Below are 12914 nucleotides of genomic sequence, written 5' to 3'. Positions count from 1 at the left end.
TAACTGCTAAAAATCAAACGGAAGTTGCACAAAACAACCATTATTCAAGAAGGTCAGTGACCTAGATATCACTCCGCCTCTATTCCGCGTGAAACTGTTGCGATCGATGAACGAAAATAACACAAAAATGGCGACTCATTTCCTAACCTTTGGTTAGTTATCGTCAGATATTGAGGACTGTGGATGAGCTAGGGAGGGGAACATGCCTAGCGAGGGTTCCTCAGACGTATCTCTTTCCGCTGTTCAGTCAGGTAGTATGATGTTACTTTGATAAATCACTCAAATTCGACCATTTGTGGAGAGTTCAAATTCACGATTTTCGTTTTCTTTTCAGAACTTTATTTCCTAATCTCCCGGTTCCTCGCATCAGGACCATGTCAGCGGGCTTCAGAGGTAAGTATATGTCCTTTTTTCGGTTCATTGAACTTGGTATTAATTCTAGTTACTGATTATTTCATTTTCTTTTGTAGGCATTGAGGCAAGAGCTGAAAGAACACCAGGTAAGACGAGTCGTAATGTTGTCGATTTTATTTACGAATTACGCGCTCTTTACGGTGTTTTCCGTACATAACGTAGTGATTTTATGAAATTTTAAAGCTTGATTTATAACAATTTCACTTTGTTGTCACATTTTCTGACCTGTGCACGGAATTTTGGTGATATTCATTTTGATATGTTTTTTAGCTTTTACCAAAAAGAGTCGACTGGGAAGGCAGACAACACGAAAGAAGTTATGAAAATTTGGTAAGAAATGTGAAAGTGGTAACTTGACATGTGGGAAGGATGCTGATTTTTTTGTAAACTTTTGTCTTGCTTATTCATCTTGGTTGATGCCATCGTTATCTTCAATGTTTCGAATAAATTAATTTGTTTAATTAGGTTATATCGAAAAAATTAGCGTTGTGTGACTATTTACGTCCAAATTCGAATAATTTTCCTAAGCATTATCATATCAAATGTGCAAGGTCATATGCGTGATGTCATCGTGGAACGTGTCGTGCTAGGCCAATGAAATCGCAGCAAATCAGCAAAGGTCATGTGGCTATTTTTAGCCATAGAGAAAAGGAAATGCCCAACAATTCTGCAAGCTGATTGGTTCACATGTATTGATTGTAAACAGAAGCACGTGGTCGTGTAGAAAATGGCGAAAACAAACCATTGAATTAAATAGAAATACTTTAAAAGCGTTTGCTGTGATTCAAGTCAAAATAAAATGGTATGGCAGAAAATTGAAGTAGAATCTAATTGTAAGTTTACTGACATTGTATTTTGAGCATAGCATTTTTCATAATTAGAGATTGTAATGAACTTTGTAGGTCAATCTTAATCGCCACATATCTTCAAGTCACCTTCTGCAAATATGTCAACGTCTGGGCCCCCTCCTGGACAAAGAAATCAATTCATCTGCAACAGGGTTACAATCCCTTTTAGGCGCTGGAAAACAGTCCCTCTTGAGGACCAAAGAATGTGAGTCATAGATTTTAAATCCTTATTGAAGTATGCTGTACTAAATACAATTTGCAATGTATATGTACACTTGTATTGAATATAAATAAATATTGTTTAAACTAAATAAAGTAATAAATCAATTTGAATTCTTATCAAGTAGTGTCGGTTCATATATATAATTCATTATTATAGTGAAAGAAGCAAGGCTTTTCATAAGGAGATTTAAATATACTTGTTAGTCTTATTAAGATTGCCACATCATAATCCTTTATATGTAAATAGATTATATTGTATTGGGACTTTGTCCATAGCATCTTGTAGCTAACATCCATTTCCTAAAAAGGCTTTTACTAATAAAAATAATAAATAGAAATGTGTATTTGTATTTTTCACTTTTTTTTTTGCTCATTCATAATTTTTGCATTATATATAGATTTCATGATGAAAATTGATTTTTCAGCGGTGCACCATCCTCGATGGCGACCCGAAAGGCATTTAGCTACCCATCATCACCGATCTTTACTGCCACCTGTAAACCTTGTGGTTCCCTCCCTTGGTATGTACAGCAAATGTTTTATCTTTCAACTGTATTGTTTTTAAAAACTACATCAATGATTTTTATGGAGGCGTTTACGCCTGCCATATTACAATCACCTACGAGTTGTGACGTCACAATCTCTCACTTTCATTTTCGTTATATTTCCTTTCACAGTTCATTTTGTAGTTTCTTTCGGTTCATATATGATGTAGTTGAACTATATATACATTTATGAAAACTATCAAGACTACAAATAAAGTGCTATTACATGAAAAAAGGTATATTCAGTATAAATTTCTCTTCGGCGGAAGCCCGGAATTTGAGACCTCTGGTGGTAATTTCTATAACTAGGGGTAATGATTCGCTTATACTATTAGTTCCAAGTATGAGGCACGTCATTGTAGTCCGTCTTTCAAAGTAGATGTGCACAGAAATGTATTAACTATGCTTATTATGTTGTGAACATTTCAGGAACTATTTTGAATAAACAATAAGAATAATGTCTTGTAAATATCTACACCTGCATCGATTTTTGCAAATCTATATCGAAAATACTGTTTGAAGGGAGATAACTGCGAGATTCTGACGTTACCTTACAGAGGACACTTGTTTAACTACTAGGAATAAAGACGGCATAACAACCAAGCGCAAACAAATTCCCGATTTTCATAATACCCTCCAGGTTTTGGCTAACAACATTTCTTTTGTTTACAACTTGGTAGTTTGTTCACGAGATTTTATGAGATTTGGTCCGATATTTAGCGATCACGTGTTCCGTCTGTTTTCGTGAGCGAGGACTCTGTCAAAATGGAGGCACGTGGACACGGGCTTCACACGAAGCATCAAAGTGTGATGTTTGTCGCTAGAAATTAATATCTATCAACATGAATTAAAGGCAAGTTGCTTTCAAAGTTTAAATCTGTTTGTTGACCCACTGAAATAAGTGTTTGTTTATTTAGGACGAAACTGTTTACGATAAGTTGTTCAAGCCTGGCCAGACCACAAAATCACAATATCTACTGCGATTACAGTCCGAATTTTCTGACGATCTTCCTATATACTATATGCAGACTTTAATCAGCGATATCAACACCAGAACCCTTCGGATTACTGCGATAACTGATCGAAGTTCCTGTGTTTCAAATCTATGAATCGGTAGACCTAACGTGATCGGTGATGGCGTGATGGAATTCGATCGTTTATTTTTTAAAACTAAGAAAACTGGCACATATCTGTCGTGGTGGTCATTTGTGCTGTACCTTCCCCGACAGAGACAATATACATAATCGGGGGTTTTGTGATAAGGTTTACTGCAGTAGCTACTCGCACTCGTAATATATATGAAAATGCTAAATTATTATTGAACCAGCTTGTCTTATTTATATATTATTCAGCTCACGATTCAACCTTTTCAAATGTTTTCATGTAATATAACTTTTTGTTGTTTTCATGTAAAATGATAAATACATGTATATCTATTGGCAATCGATATATCAAATCCATATAATATAAGACTTTCTCAAATATCAATATTCCTCATAACTTTCAAAATAAATCTATATTTGCTTTTGAAATTTAATTAAAAATGTTTGATTTTCATGTCATGAACAAATCCCTTAAAATGATCATCAATCTCCTTATTGGTCTCCAGAAAGTGTGAAAATAAATGAAACTTTTTTGTCAATAATTCTATTTATTATGAATTCATGTATAACCATTTAGGTTTTTTCCAATGTTGACCTTTAAAACTATATATATACAAGCAACAATCTGTTGGATGTCAAATATGGAAGGCTATATAGCTGTTTCAGGATAAATTGCCAAAAATGCTTATAAGTACTGTTTCTTACCACTGATCACATATATTGGGTTTTTGACTATTATGTGTTATTGCTACTTAAGTGTGAATTTTTTCGGCTTAAGTGATAATGTATTTCTTTGTACTTGTGTGCAACAGACATCGCAAGAGTTTAATTCTCCTACATATAATATTGACTCCTACAAAAAGAAGTTGAGTGATCATGAGTGGTTGACTACGAGAGGCATTTTATCAAATCTCATATTGACCATACTGATTGCTCATGATCATATTTCATCCGGCCTAGTAAACTCTAGAAAAAACATCTTAATTTATGAAAGTAGCTAACTCCTTTAATGTATGTGTAAAAATTAAGTATATATACTGAAACGAAAAAGAAACGCAACATGGAAAATTGTGATTAATTTTGTATTAAATATACATATCTGTATAAAAATCGCGGAAATAAACATGCACCCTGCCTAACACCCATACCAATCTTCAAAATCACCCCAATGTGACTAGAGACCTATGCACTTCCGGCGCGGTAAAAACATCAAAAACCGTGCCTGTACAAACATATGCGTTCTTTTTTCATTCAAACCAGTATCAATTCATCACTAACATTGAGCCACATCATCGCCAATACTTTTGCAAGCAATAATTCCTTTTACAATTATGCCACGGTTATCAAAGGTTGATAGAGGACGTGCTATAGCGATGCTTCTGGCAGGGAACACGCAACTTCACGTCGCTCGACAATTCAGAGTTCACAAATCGACTATTAGTCGATTAGTTTCACGTCTTAACGCAACAGGAAGAGTCGATGACCAGCCGAGATCAGGACGTCCACGCGTAACGTCGCGACGTCAAGACCGGGTTCTTAGGTTGGCACACCTGCGTAACAGGAGATTAACGGCCGCTGAAACGGCAAGGAATACGATTGGTAATCATAACCGTCGAATTCATCCCCAAACAGTGATCAACAGACTGCGTGAGGCTAATTTGCGTGCAAGGCGACAGTACGTTGGTTTACCACTAACACCGCAACGTCGAGCACGTCGTATGCAATGGGCAACGGCACATATGCCCAGACGTTTTCCTATGAGACGTTGGAGGTCTATGCTCTTCACCGATGAATCTCGATTCACGTTATTTCGAGCAGATGGCCGTCAACGTGTGTACCGGCGTCGAGGCGAACGTTTTGCTGACGCCTGTGTTTTGGAACACGACCGATTTGGGGGTGGATCAGTTATGGTTTGGGCGGGAATCTCCCATGGTTTGAAGACGCCTTTGGTGATAGTCAATGGGAATTTAACGGCCGTACGCTATCGGGATGAGATCCTTAGGCCCCATGTTGTGCCGTTTGTTAGGCAGCATCATCTAACCTTTCAGCAAGATAACGCGAGACCACACGTTGCAAGAGTCTGTAGAGACTTTCTTGCGACACAGAACATTGTTCCTATAGATTGGCCTCCATATAGCCCCGACCTGTCCCCAATCGAGCATTTGTGGGATGAATTAGACAGAAGAATTCGAAATCGCCGTAACCCCCCAAATACCCTCCCTCAGTTAGCAAATGCACTCGTCCAAGAATGGAATAACATTCCAATACGGAAAGTCAATGCCCTGATGAACTCAATGCAACAAAGAATTAGAGATGTGATAACTGTTCGAGGAGGACACACACGATATTAGGGCACGGTTTCAAAACTGCTGCCATTTCAACTTGGATTCACGTAGGGTACTACCAATCATGACCTTCTAGCAAAGTGACCTGTTCTTAAAAATCTCTAAACATTTAAAGGATGTTACATCAATATTCAATATTAACTATTACATATGAAATTTAAACATAATGCTCACAAGTATTATTTTATTAAACCTACAATTTGAAGTTGCGTTTCTTTTTCGTTTCAGTATATATATATCGTACAAAACATCAAACTTCTAATATGGTAGATATGAAACATACATTAAGGCTGACTACCTGATAATATAATACAATTTGTACAGAGTTTACAATCCTTCGACATTCAGCTCATAATATACACCATTATAATTTGATCTGTCGTCATGCGTCGGTCTTCTTCTTAAGACCAAGATATCGCAGAATGGTGTACAAAAGGTTCTTAAGCTATTTTATCAAAATTGTTAATTTCATGGCCCCCTATGTGTCACATTCTCCCTGGGGAGAGGACATTTTACTATAGTTTATATAGGAAACTCATCACACATATTTTAGCATAATTTGTTTCATTTTCATTGGAAATTGGTTAGCACGTGGTTAGGGCAAACTTTTCTCAATGATATATTGTCAGAGAATGTCAAGGCCAACGACTTGTTATGGGTTCAAATGTCAAAAATAAAAATCTTATATTGATTATTTTTTTCATTTCATATGAAAGAACATAGTCCACTGAAACAGAAGGTGCATATTTTATTGTCATCAGATAAAAATATGGCAGAAAGATATGGCACTTGGAAAAGAATCATAAAGCTATTTTCTCCAGCCAAAATTAAAAAATAATCCAAAATTGCAGAATAAAGGTTTCTGCTCTTTTATCTATAATATACACATGAAGGCTTGATGTTTGGCGCATCGATAACGTATGGCTGGCTACAAATGTTATACTTATATTTGACCTTGACCTTCATTTAAGGTCACGGGGGTCAAATGATGAAGAGAAGTTCTTTCAAAATTATTAATTTGGGTCACATTTTAAAGAATCAGCCCTTTTAAAGGTGTGTGCAATGTATCGAGGTCAAATAATCAAAATGACGCAGATATGGCACTTTTAAAAAGAAATTCCTACCAAAATGAAAAAATGACCCAAAACTGCACATACACATGAAGGCTGGATATTTAGCAAACAGATACATGTAACATGTGTAACTGGCTACAAATATTGAGTTTATCTCTCTGACCTTGACCTTCATTCACATTTTAAAGAACCGGCTCTTATGAAGGTGTGTGCGAAGTTTCAAGGGCAAATTATTAAAAATGATGCAGACATGCCCTTTAAAGAATGTTTTCTTGCCAAAATCAAAAATTATCCTTAAACTGCAATTCAATTGTTGGCTCAAAAGGGGTCAATTTGGCTCAATTGACATAAATAACTTCTTCTTCTCTGAAACTAAGCAATCGATATAGCTCATACTTGACTGGTAGCATCCTTTTGGGTAGGGATTCAAAATTGTAAAAATGGTGGAGTTGACCCCCGGGGGGCAGGGTCAAAAGGGGTCAATTGGTTTCTCTGAAACTAAGTTATGGATATAACTCACATTGGTGTGGTAGCAATCCCTATGGGGTTGTACCCAAAGTCAATTTCATTTCATGGATTAATTGCACAATTTGGTATAAAACCTACATTTGTATGGTAGCATGGTTATGGGGTGGGTATTCAAAATTGTACGAATGTTGGGGTTAACCTCCCGGGGGCTGAAGGATGGGACCAAAATAGGTCAATTTCGCTAAATTGACATTTTTACACAATCCTGATGTAAAAATAGGCCCAGGGTTCTTTCCCCACCCCAAGGGACTTATACAATCATATTGAATTGATATCAAATATGAAAGTTTTCTTCAATATTTTGCATGTAAAACGCTGTATATTTATATACAGTACCTATAGCTACTAGGCTATTATCTACATCTTGGTGGTAAATTTAAAAGCAACAAATCACAGTTTATTGTTAATATTGACATTGGATCTATTAAAATAGATGGAATTGATATGTAATTTTGAAATAATTGTCCTTAAAAATGAGGTCTTTGTTAAAAAAAAGTGTAATAACTTTTAAAAGCTGTCAATCTAATTTTGGTATTATTCTAAGATCAAAATAGAAAGGAATAAACAATTTTGTTTACAAGATATTGAAAGACATTGTACACTTTCAACAAAAAAGTAGCAGACACTCCCTGTATTTTCAATACATATCGTGTATTGCTATAACTTATCGAAATGCATATCTTATTGTTTCGTCATTTCTAATACCCAGGCCTATAAAATATAAGTTTGTTTTAAACACATAAATGCAAATTATGAACTACTTAAGTATAAAAGATGGTTTAAAGTATGAATGTTAATGACATGTACCTAAGTAGACGTTGATTTGAAAAAATTTAAAATGTTTGACTTTTTAAGTAAAGGTTTGATTGAAATAAGAAATGTTTAACTTCTTTTAGAAGTAGGTTTGCAACTTTTAAGATGGTTAAAACCATTATGTACATCGGAACAGTCTAAACCATTACATTCATCAGGACTGTGAAAACCATTATGTCCGGTTGGTTTGACACATTTAAGTGGAAATGTTTAGTCATGTTGATATCAGTTTAATTTGTATTCTTGCTTTATTTCAAATATCTCCTTTTACATCTGACTAACGCCTCCTACAGTACTTTCAGTACTTTGATTTTTTCATCAGGAATGTTTTTCCTATACATGGTAGGTCTAATGTTACATTAGCATGATGTTCTTATATACTGTTATATAATTTTTGACATGACGTGAACTTTGCAAACAAATTTGTCATCACAAAAGTCTCGTTCCGTTTTAATTAATTGCTTAAAAAGATTAATGACATGATATTGTCATTATCCATTTGAGTCACCATATTTACAGAACATAGCAAAATAAATCTTTCTCCAGTTAAACTTCTGTTCTGTGTGGTAACAGGTCATGTGACGAAGGCCCGAGAGATAACGGGACAGAGTCGGATGGACCTCATCTGTCCCATCTTCATCTTCACTAAAGTGAGCATGCATGCCAGGAAGCTGGGGCATCTGTCAGCTGTGTACTGTGTGGCCTTCGATAGAACAGGCCAGTATATCTTCACCGTAAGTATTACAGATTGTTTCAGATTTAGAATATTGTACTAGCTTGATTAATCCCCTATCGGTGAGACCTGGGAACTAAAGGTTTGTGTTATATTAGTTATTTACCTTAGTAAATAACAACACACACACATGACTGTGTCCCGCCATAACTGTTTTCAAAACATTCTCGTGACCATGTGATGGACGTCATACAAATAAGTGTACACACATAAGTATACAGTAAGCTATAGTCTGTTTCAGAATAGATACAATTACATTACATTTTCCTCCCTGTCTGTCAGTCTGTCCACTCATTTTTGTGCATTTTTTTCTGTCATGCTTCAAGGTATGTTAATGAAAGTTGGTGTGTAACTTAAGCATGAGTAGCTACAGTTCAAGTTTGAGTTCCGAGGATTTAGGGTCAATGTCAAAGTCACTTGCTATATTTAGCGGGGACCAGTAGGGTACATGTATTCCTTTAGCAATACCCAGTTTGCTTGTTTAATGTTATGTCTTCTTGAAATATACAACAGCTTTTGCTTAGAGTGCCAGCTTGATTGAAAATTTTGTAATATTTTATTTAAAAGTGGGAAGATATACATATTTTTCTCCTCATTTTGGGAAGATGACTTTTTATCTTGGGAAACTTTATTTTCAGCTGTAATCTATATGAAAAAAAAAAATCAGTTGTTTTCATTATTATGTATCGATTGTTTGAAAAGATCTTATCATTACTGAAGACTCTGAATGCAGCAGAAACTGTTAACAAAAGGATCTGTACAAAAATTTCAGGTTGTATTTTAGCTTATCTTTACAAAGTTATTTGTTCATTAGCATTGTTCATATTTTCTTTGTTTCAGGGAGCTGATGATGCCCTTATCAAGATTTGGTTTGCTGCAAGTGGGCGACTGATTGATACACTCAGGGGACACAATTCTGAAATCACAGACATTGCTGTGAATTTTGAAAACACATTACTAGCCTCTGGTAGCTGTGATAAGATCATTCGGGTGTGGTGCTTAAGGACCAAAGCTCCAGTAGCTGTATTACAGGCCCATACAGGAATGATTACCTCACTACAGGTAATGACCCACATTGTCTGATAATACTGAATATTTACCTTTGGCACCATGTCTGATAATACTGAATATTTACCTTTGGCACCATGTCTGATGATACTGAATATTTACCTTTGGCACCATGTCTGATGATACTGAATATTTACCTTTGGCACCATGTCTGATGATACTGAATATTTACCTTTGGCACCATGTCTGATGATACTGAATATTTACCTTTGGCACCATGTCTGATGATACTGAATATTTACCTTTGGCACCATAGTCTCCCATGATCTCATTGATAATCTAGGCTGCATCTATAAGCGTATAGATGCAGTCAAGATCACATGATGTGATTGTTACATTTGATAAACATCATGAAAATGCTTCGCTAAGCACAACAAATGAATCAAACGCACTGAGGATAATGATTGAGGATACCTGCGTTATTAAAGGGCACCATTCTATTTATCTGTCACCCAAATTGCATTTATATTGACAATGAATACAATCTAACAAGCATTTGATTTGTCATTAATGAAGAAGTGTTTAGCGGGGATTTTGACAGCTACTTTGGGAATGGGGGCACTGCCCTAAAAGTGGGGAAAATCTGAAAATTGGAAAAAAGATGTTTTAACAGTTTCATTTTAACTGATTTCAAAATTGTCATCATCATCATCAGAATCTATACCATTCTAGTGTTTATTAACTTGTCAAATATTTCAATAATGAAGACTTCAAACTTATTTGGATTCATTATGTTCTTTTACACATTTTATGCTGACAGGTATATTGTCATGTTTTTGTTTGTAGTTCTGTCCTCAGGCCAGGGGAGAGTATCGTATACTGTCCTCCACAGGTGGAGATGGCTGTGTTTGTTTTTGGACCTGGAATGTTACCACAAACAAATTCAAGTAAGTCAATATATAGGTGTAAATTGGAAGATGATTGTTATCTCTCACAAATAACTAGTGGTGGAGATTATCAATTCAGTGTTTCATGCTTATTTGACAAAAATCATGTTACATATTTGTATCTCCTTGGGTAACCCGCACATGCTAAAATCAATGCACGTTTCACACCAAATATTAGTTTTATATTCTTTAAAAACCCTATTTCAATTAGACCAATATTTGTAATACCACAAGGTGATGTATTTGAGAAACGGTTAGAATATGAGGTCAGTCAGAAATTGAAACTAAACTTGTGTGATTTTCCATGTTCTTCTGCATCATGTCAGTCTTGTTAACACTTGAATATATATAAACATCTAATCGATGTCATCGTTCAGCTGTTTACTAACTATTCATATCTCAAAAGTGTTTACGACTTACTCAAATCAAATATAAGTTGAAGACTGGCAGATATGAGACTAATCTTCTCGTTACAATGCTGTTTCAGTCCAAAACCAGCCAAGTTTATAGAGAGATCACGAGCTGGAGCCCAGATGTTGTGTTCGTCCTTCAGTCCAGGGGGTGTGTTTCTGGCCACAGGAAGTGCTGACCATGTGATCAGAGTGTATTTCCTGCATGTCACAACACCAGAAAAGATTTGTGAATTGGAAGCTCATACAGTGAGTATCCCATGGCCATGTCCAAAAACAGGATTTGTTGGATTTTTGAAGTCTTTTATTTCCTGGTTTGTACAGACCTAAGTCCTAGAGTGTTCATATTTTTTCCTTGAGTTTTACTGAGAGTGCTTGATGTTTTTCATGTGTTGCAGAATAATAATAAAAAAAGAACAAGGATGTTTTGAATTTGCAATGAATTAAATCGTTCATAGTAACCAGACATTATCTACATTGTTATTTATTTCAAGCACATTTTGTTAGTTAAACAACAGAATTAGAATGATAATGTTCATTCAGTTATTAGCTCACTTCTGGAGGAGAGGGGGAGTTTATGTTGTCACCTAGGCATCAGCATTGGTTTCTTTTAAGTTTTTGGTGCAAGTGTTGAAAGGTATCGGTCGGCTCCTATATAATTGTACTACAGTTTTAATAATTGGTCTCAGGGTTGCTATGGGGTTTTTACGATTACTTTTGGGAGTGGGAATGAGCGGTACTAATATTTGGTTTGAAGATTGCTGTGAGAGTTAACTTTTATTTCCTGGAGTCAAATATCTTTATATTAAATTGTACTAGGTTTCTAGTATTTAGTTTCAAGGTTGCTTTGGAGGTTTACTATTTCTTTTGGGAGTGAGAATGAATATTTCTTTTGGGTGAAAAGTCTGTTTTTTCATTTTGGTGAAAAGTGCTGAAAGGCATCAGTATACTCCTTTATAAGTGTACTATACAGTTCTAATATTTGGTCTGAGGGTTGCTGTTGGGATTAACTATTATTCCCTGGAGCCAAATATGTTTCAAAATAATTTCAATGCTTTCTACAATGAAAACCTAATTTAAACTATGTCTATTTTACCTTCAAATATTGCAATATTTTTATGCCCCACTAGCAAATGGGGGGCATATAGTGTTACCCATGTCCATACCGTCAAGTTCCGTCATGTCCGGATGCCAAACTGTGTTTCAAGGTGTCATGTGGCAGCGGGGACATTTGTGTCTTACAGATATTTTTTTAGTTTTGGTGAAATTATCAGTATACCTATATTGTAATATATTTTCCAGTTGGTGAACTTGCCCCCAATTCCTAGTGTTAGATATAGTGATGTATACAATTAATGTACTTATGATGGTACTCTTGAATTAATTAAGTTACAGATAAAAGATAACCCAATTCTCTACAAAATTGGACAATAAACCCAATTCTCTACAAGTGTGGACAATAAAAAGCTCCTGGAAAATTGAGAAAAATGCTGAAATGAAAAGTGCTGGAATTTTGTTATGTAAAATCTGTATGAAGTTGAACTCTGTATTTGTATTACTATGGATTTTTTCCTCAAAATGAACACTGAATGATGCTATGCTATGTAATGTTTTATGTCTATACCAAGATTGTCATTGTTATAGGACCGTGTAGATAGTATCTGCTACAGCAACAGTGGTGAGAAATTTGTCAGTGGAAGTAGGGATGGAACAGCTCGGATCTGGCGCTACGAACGACAGGAATGGAAATCTATCGTTCTCTCAATGTCAACAAAACTCCCCAGGTATGTAAAGGATGTTGTACAGGTAGTCCATGAATTTTCTAACTGTTACGATGGATGTCAGATTGGTTTGCATGTTTTTGGATAATATTGTAATGTTGTGATGCGACTTTTCTAACTAAGTGATATGTAGATAATTGTAAT

At 35.5% G+C, this 12914-nt stretch overlaps 1 protein-coding gene across 3 annotated transcripts in view; it reads left to right on the top strand.

Moving 5' to 3' along the window:
• The first annotated feature begins 110 nt into the window (after positions 1 to 110).
• The window catches only part of LOC117327185 (PH-interacting protein-like), a 36130-nt gene continuing 23326 nt past the window's right edge, over positions 111 to 12914 (top strand). For all 3 annotated transcript variants that reach the window (XR_004532591.1, XR_004532592.1, XM_033884040.1), the window contains exons 1-11: positions 111 to 251; positions 335 to 393; positions 471 to 500; positions 685 to 744; positions 1317 to 1467; positions 1910 to 2005; positions 8465 to 8625; positions 9465 to 9686; positions 10479 to 10579; positions 11067 to 11238; positions 12634 to 12773. Coding sequence is in view for 1 of the 3 variants with exons in the window: in XM_033884040.1 (XP_033739931.1) it covers positions 203 to 251; positions 335 to 393; positions 471 to 500; positions 685 to 744; positions 1317 to 1467; positions 1910 to 2005; positions 8465 to 8625; positions 9465 to 9686; positions 10479 to 10579; positions 11067 to 11238; positions 12634 to 12773 (1241 nt within the window). In the remaining 2 variants the exon portion in view is untranslated. The remainder of the gene's footprint in view (positions 252 to 334; positions 394 to 470; positions 501 to 684; positions 745 to 1316; positions 1468 to 1909; positions 2006 to 8464; positions 8626 to 9464; positions 9687 to 10478; positions 10580 to 11066; positions 11239 to 12633; positions 12774 to 12914) is intronic.

Source organism: Pecten maximus, chromosome 5 (genome assembly GCF_902652985.1).
Source record: "Pecten maximus chromosome 5, xPecMax1.1, whole genome shotgun sequence".
Classification (NCBI taxonomy): domain Eukaryota; kingdom Metazoa; phylum Mollusca; class Bivalvia; order Pectinida; family Pectinidae; genus Pecten; species Pecten maximus.
This window is presented reverse-complemented; position numbering and strand designations above follow the sequence as displayed.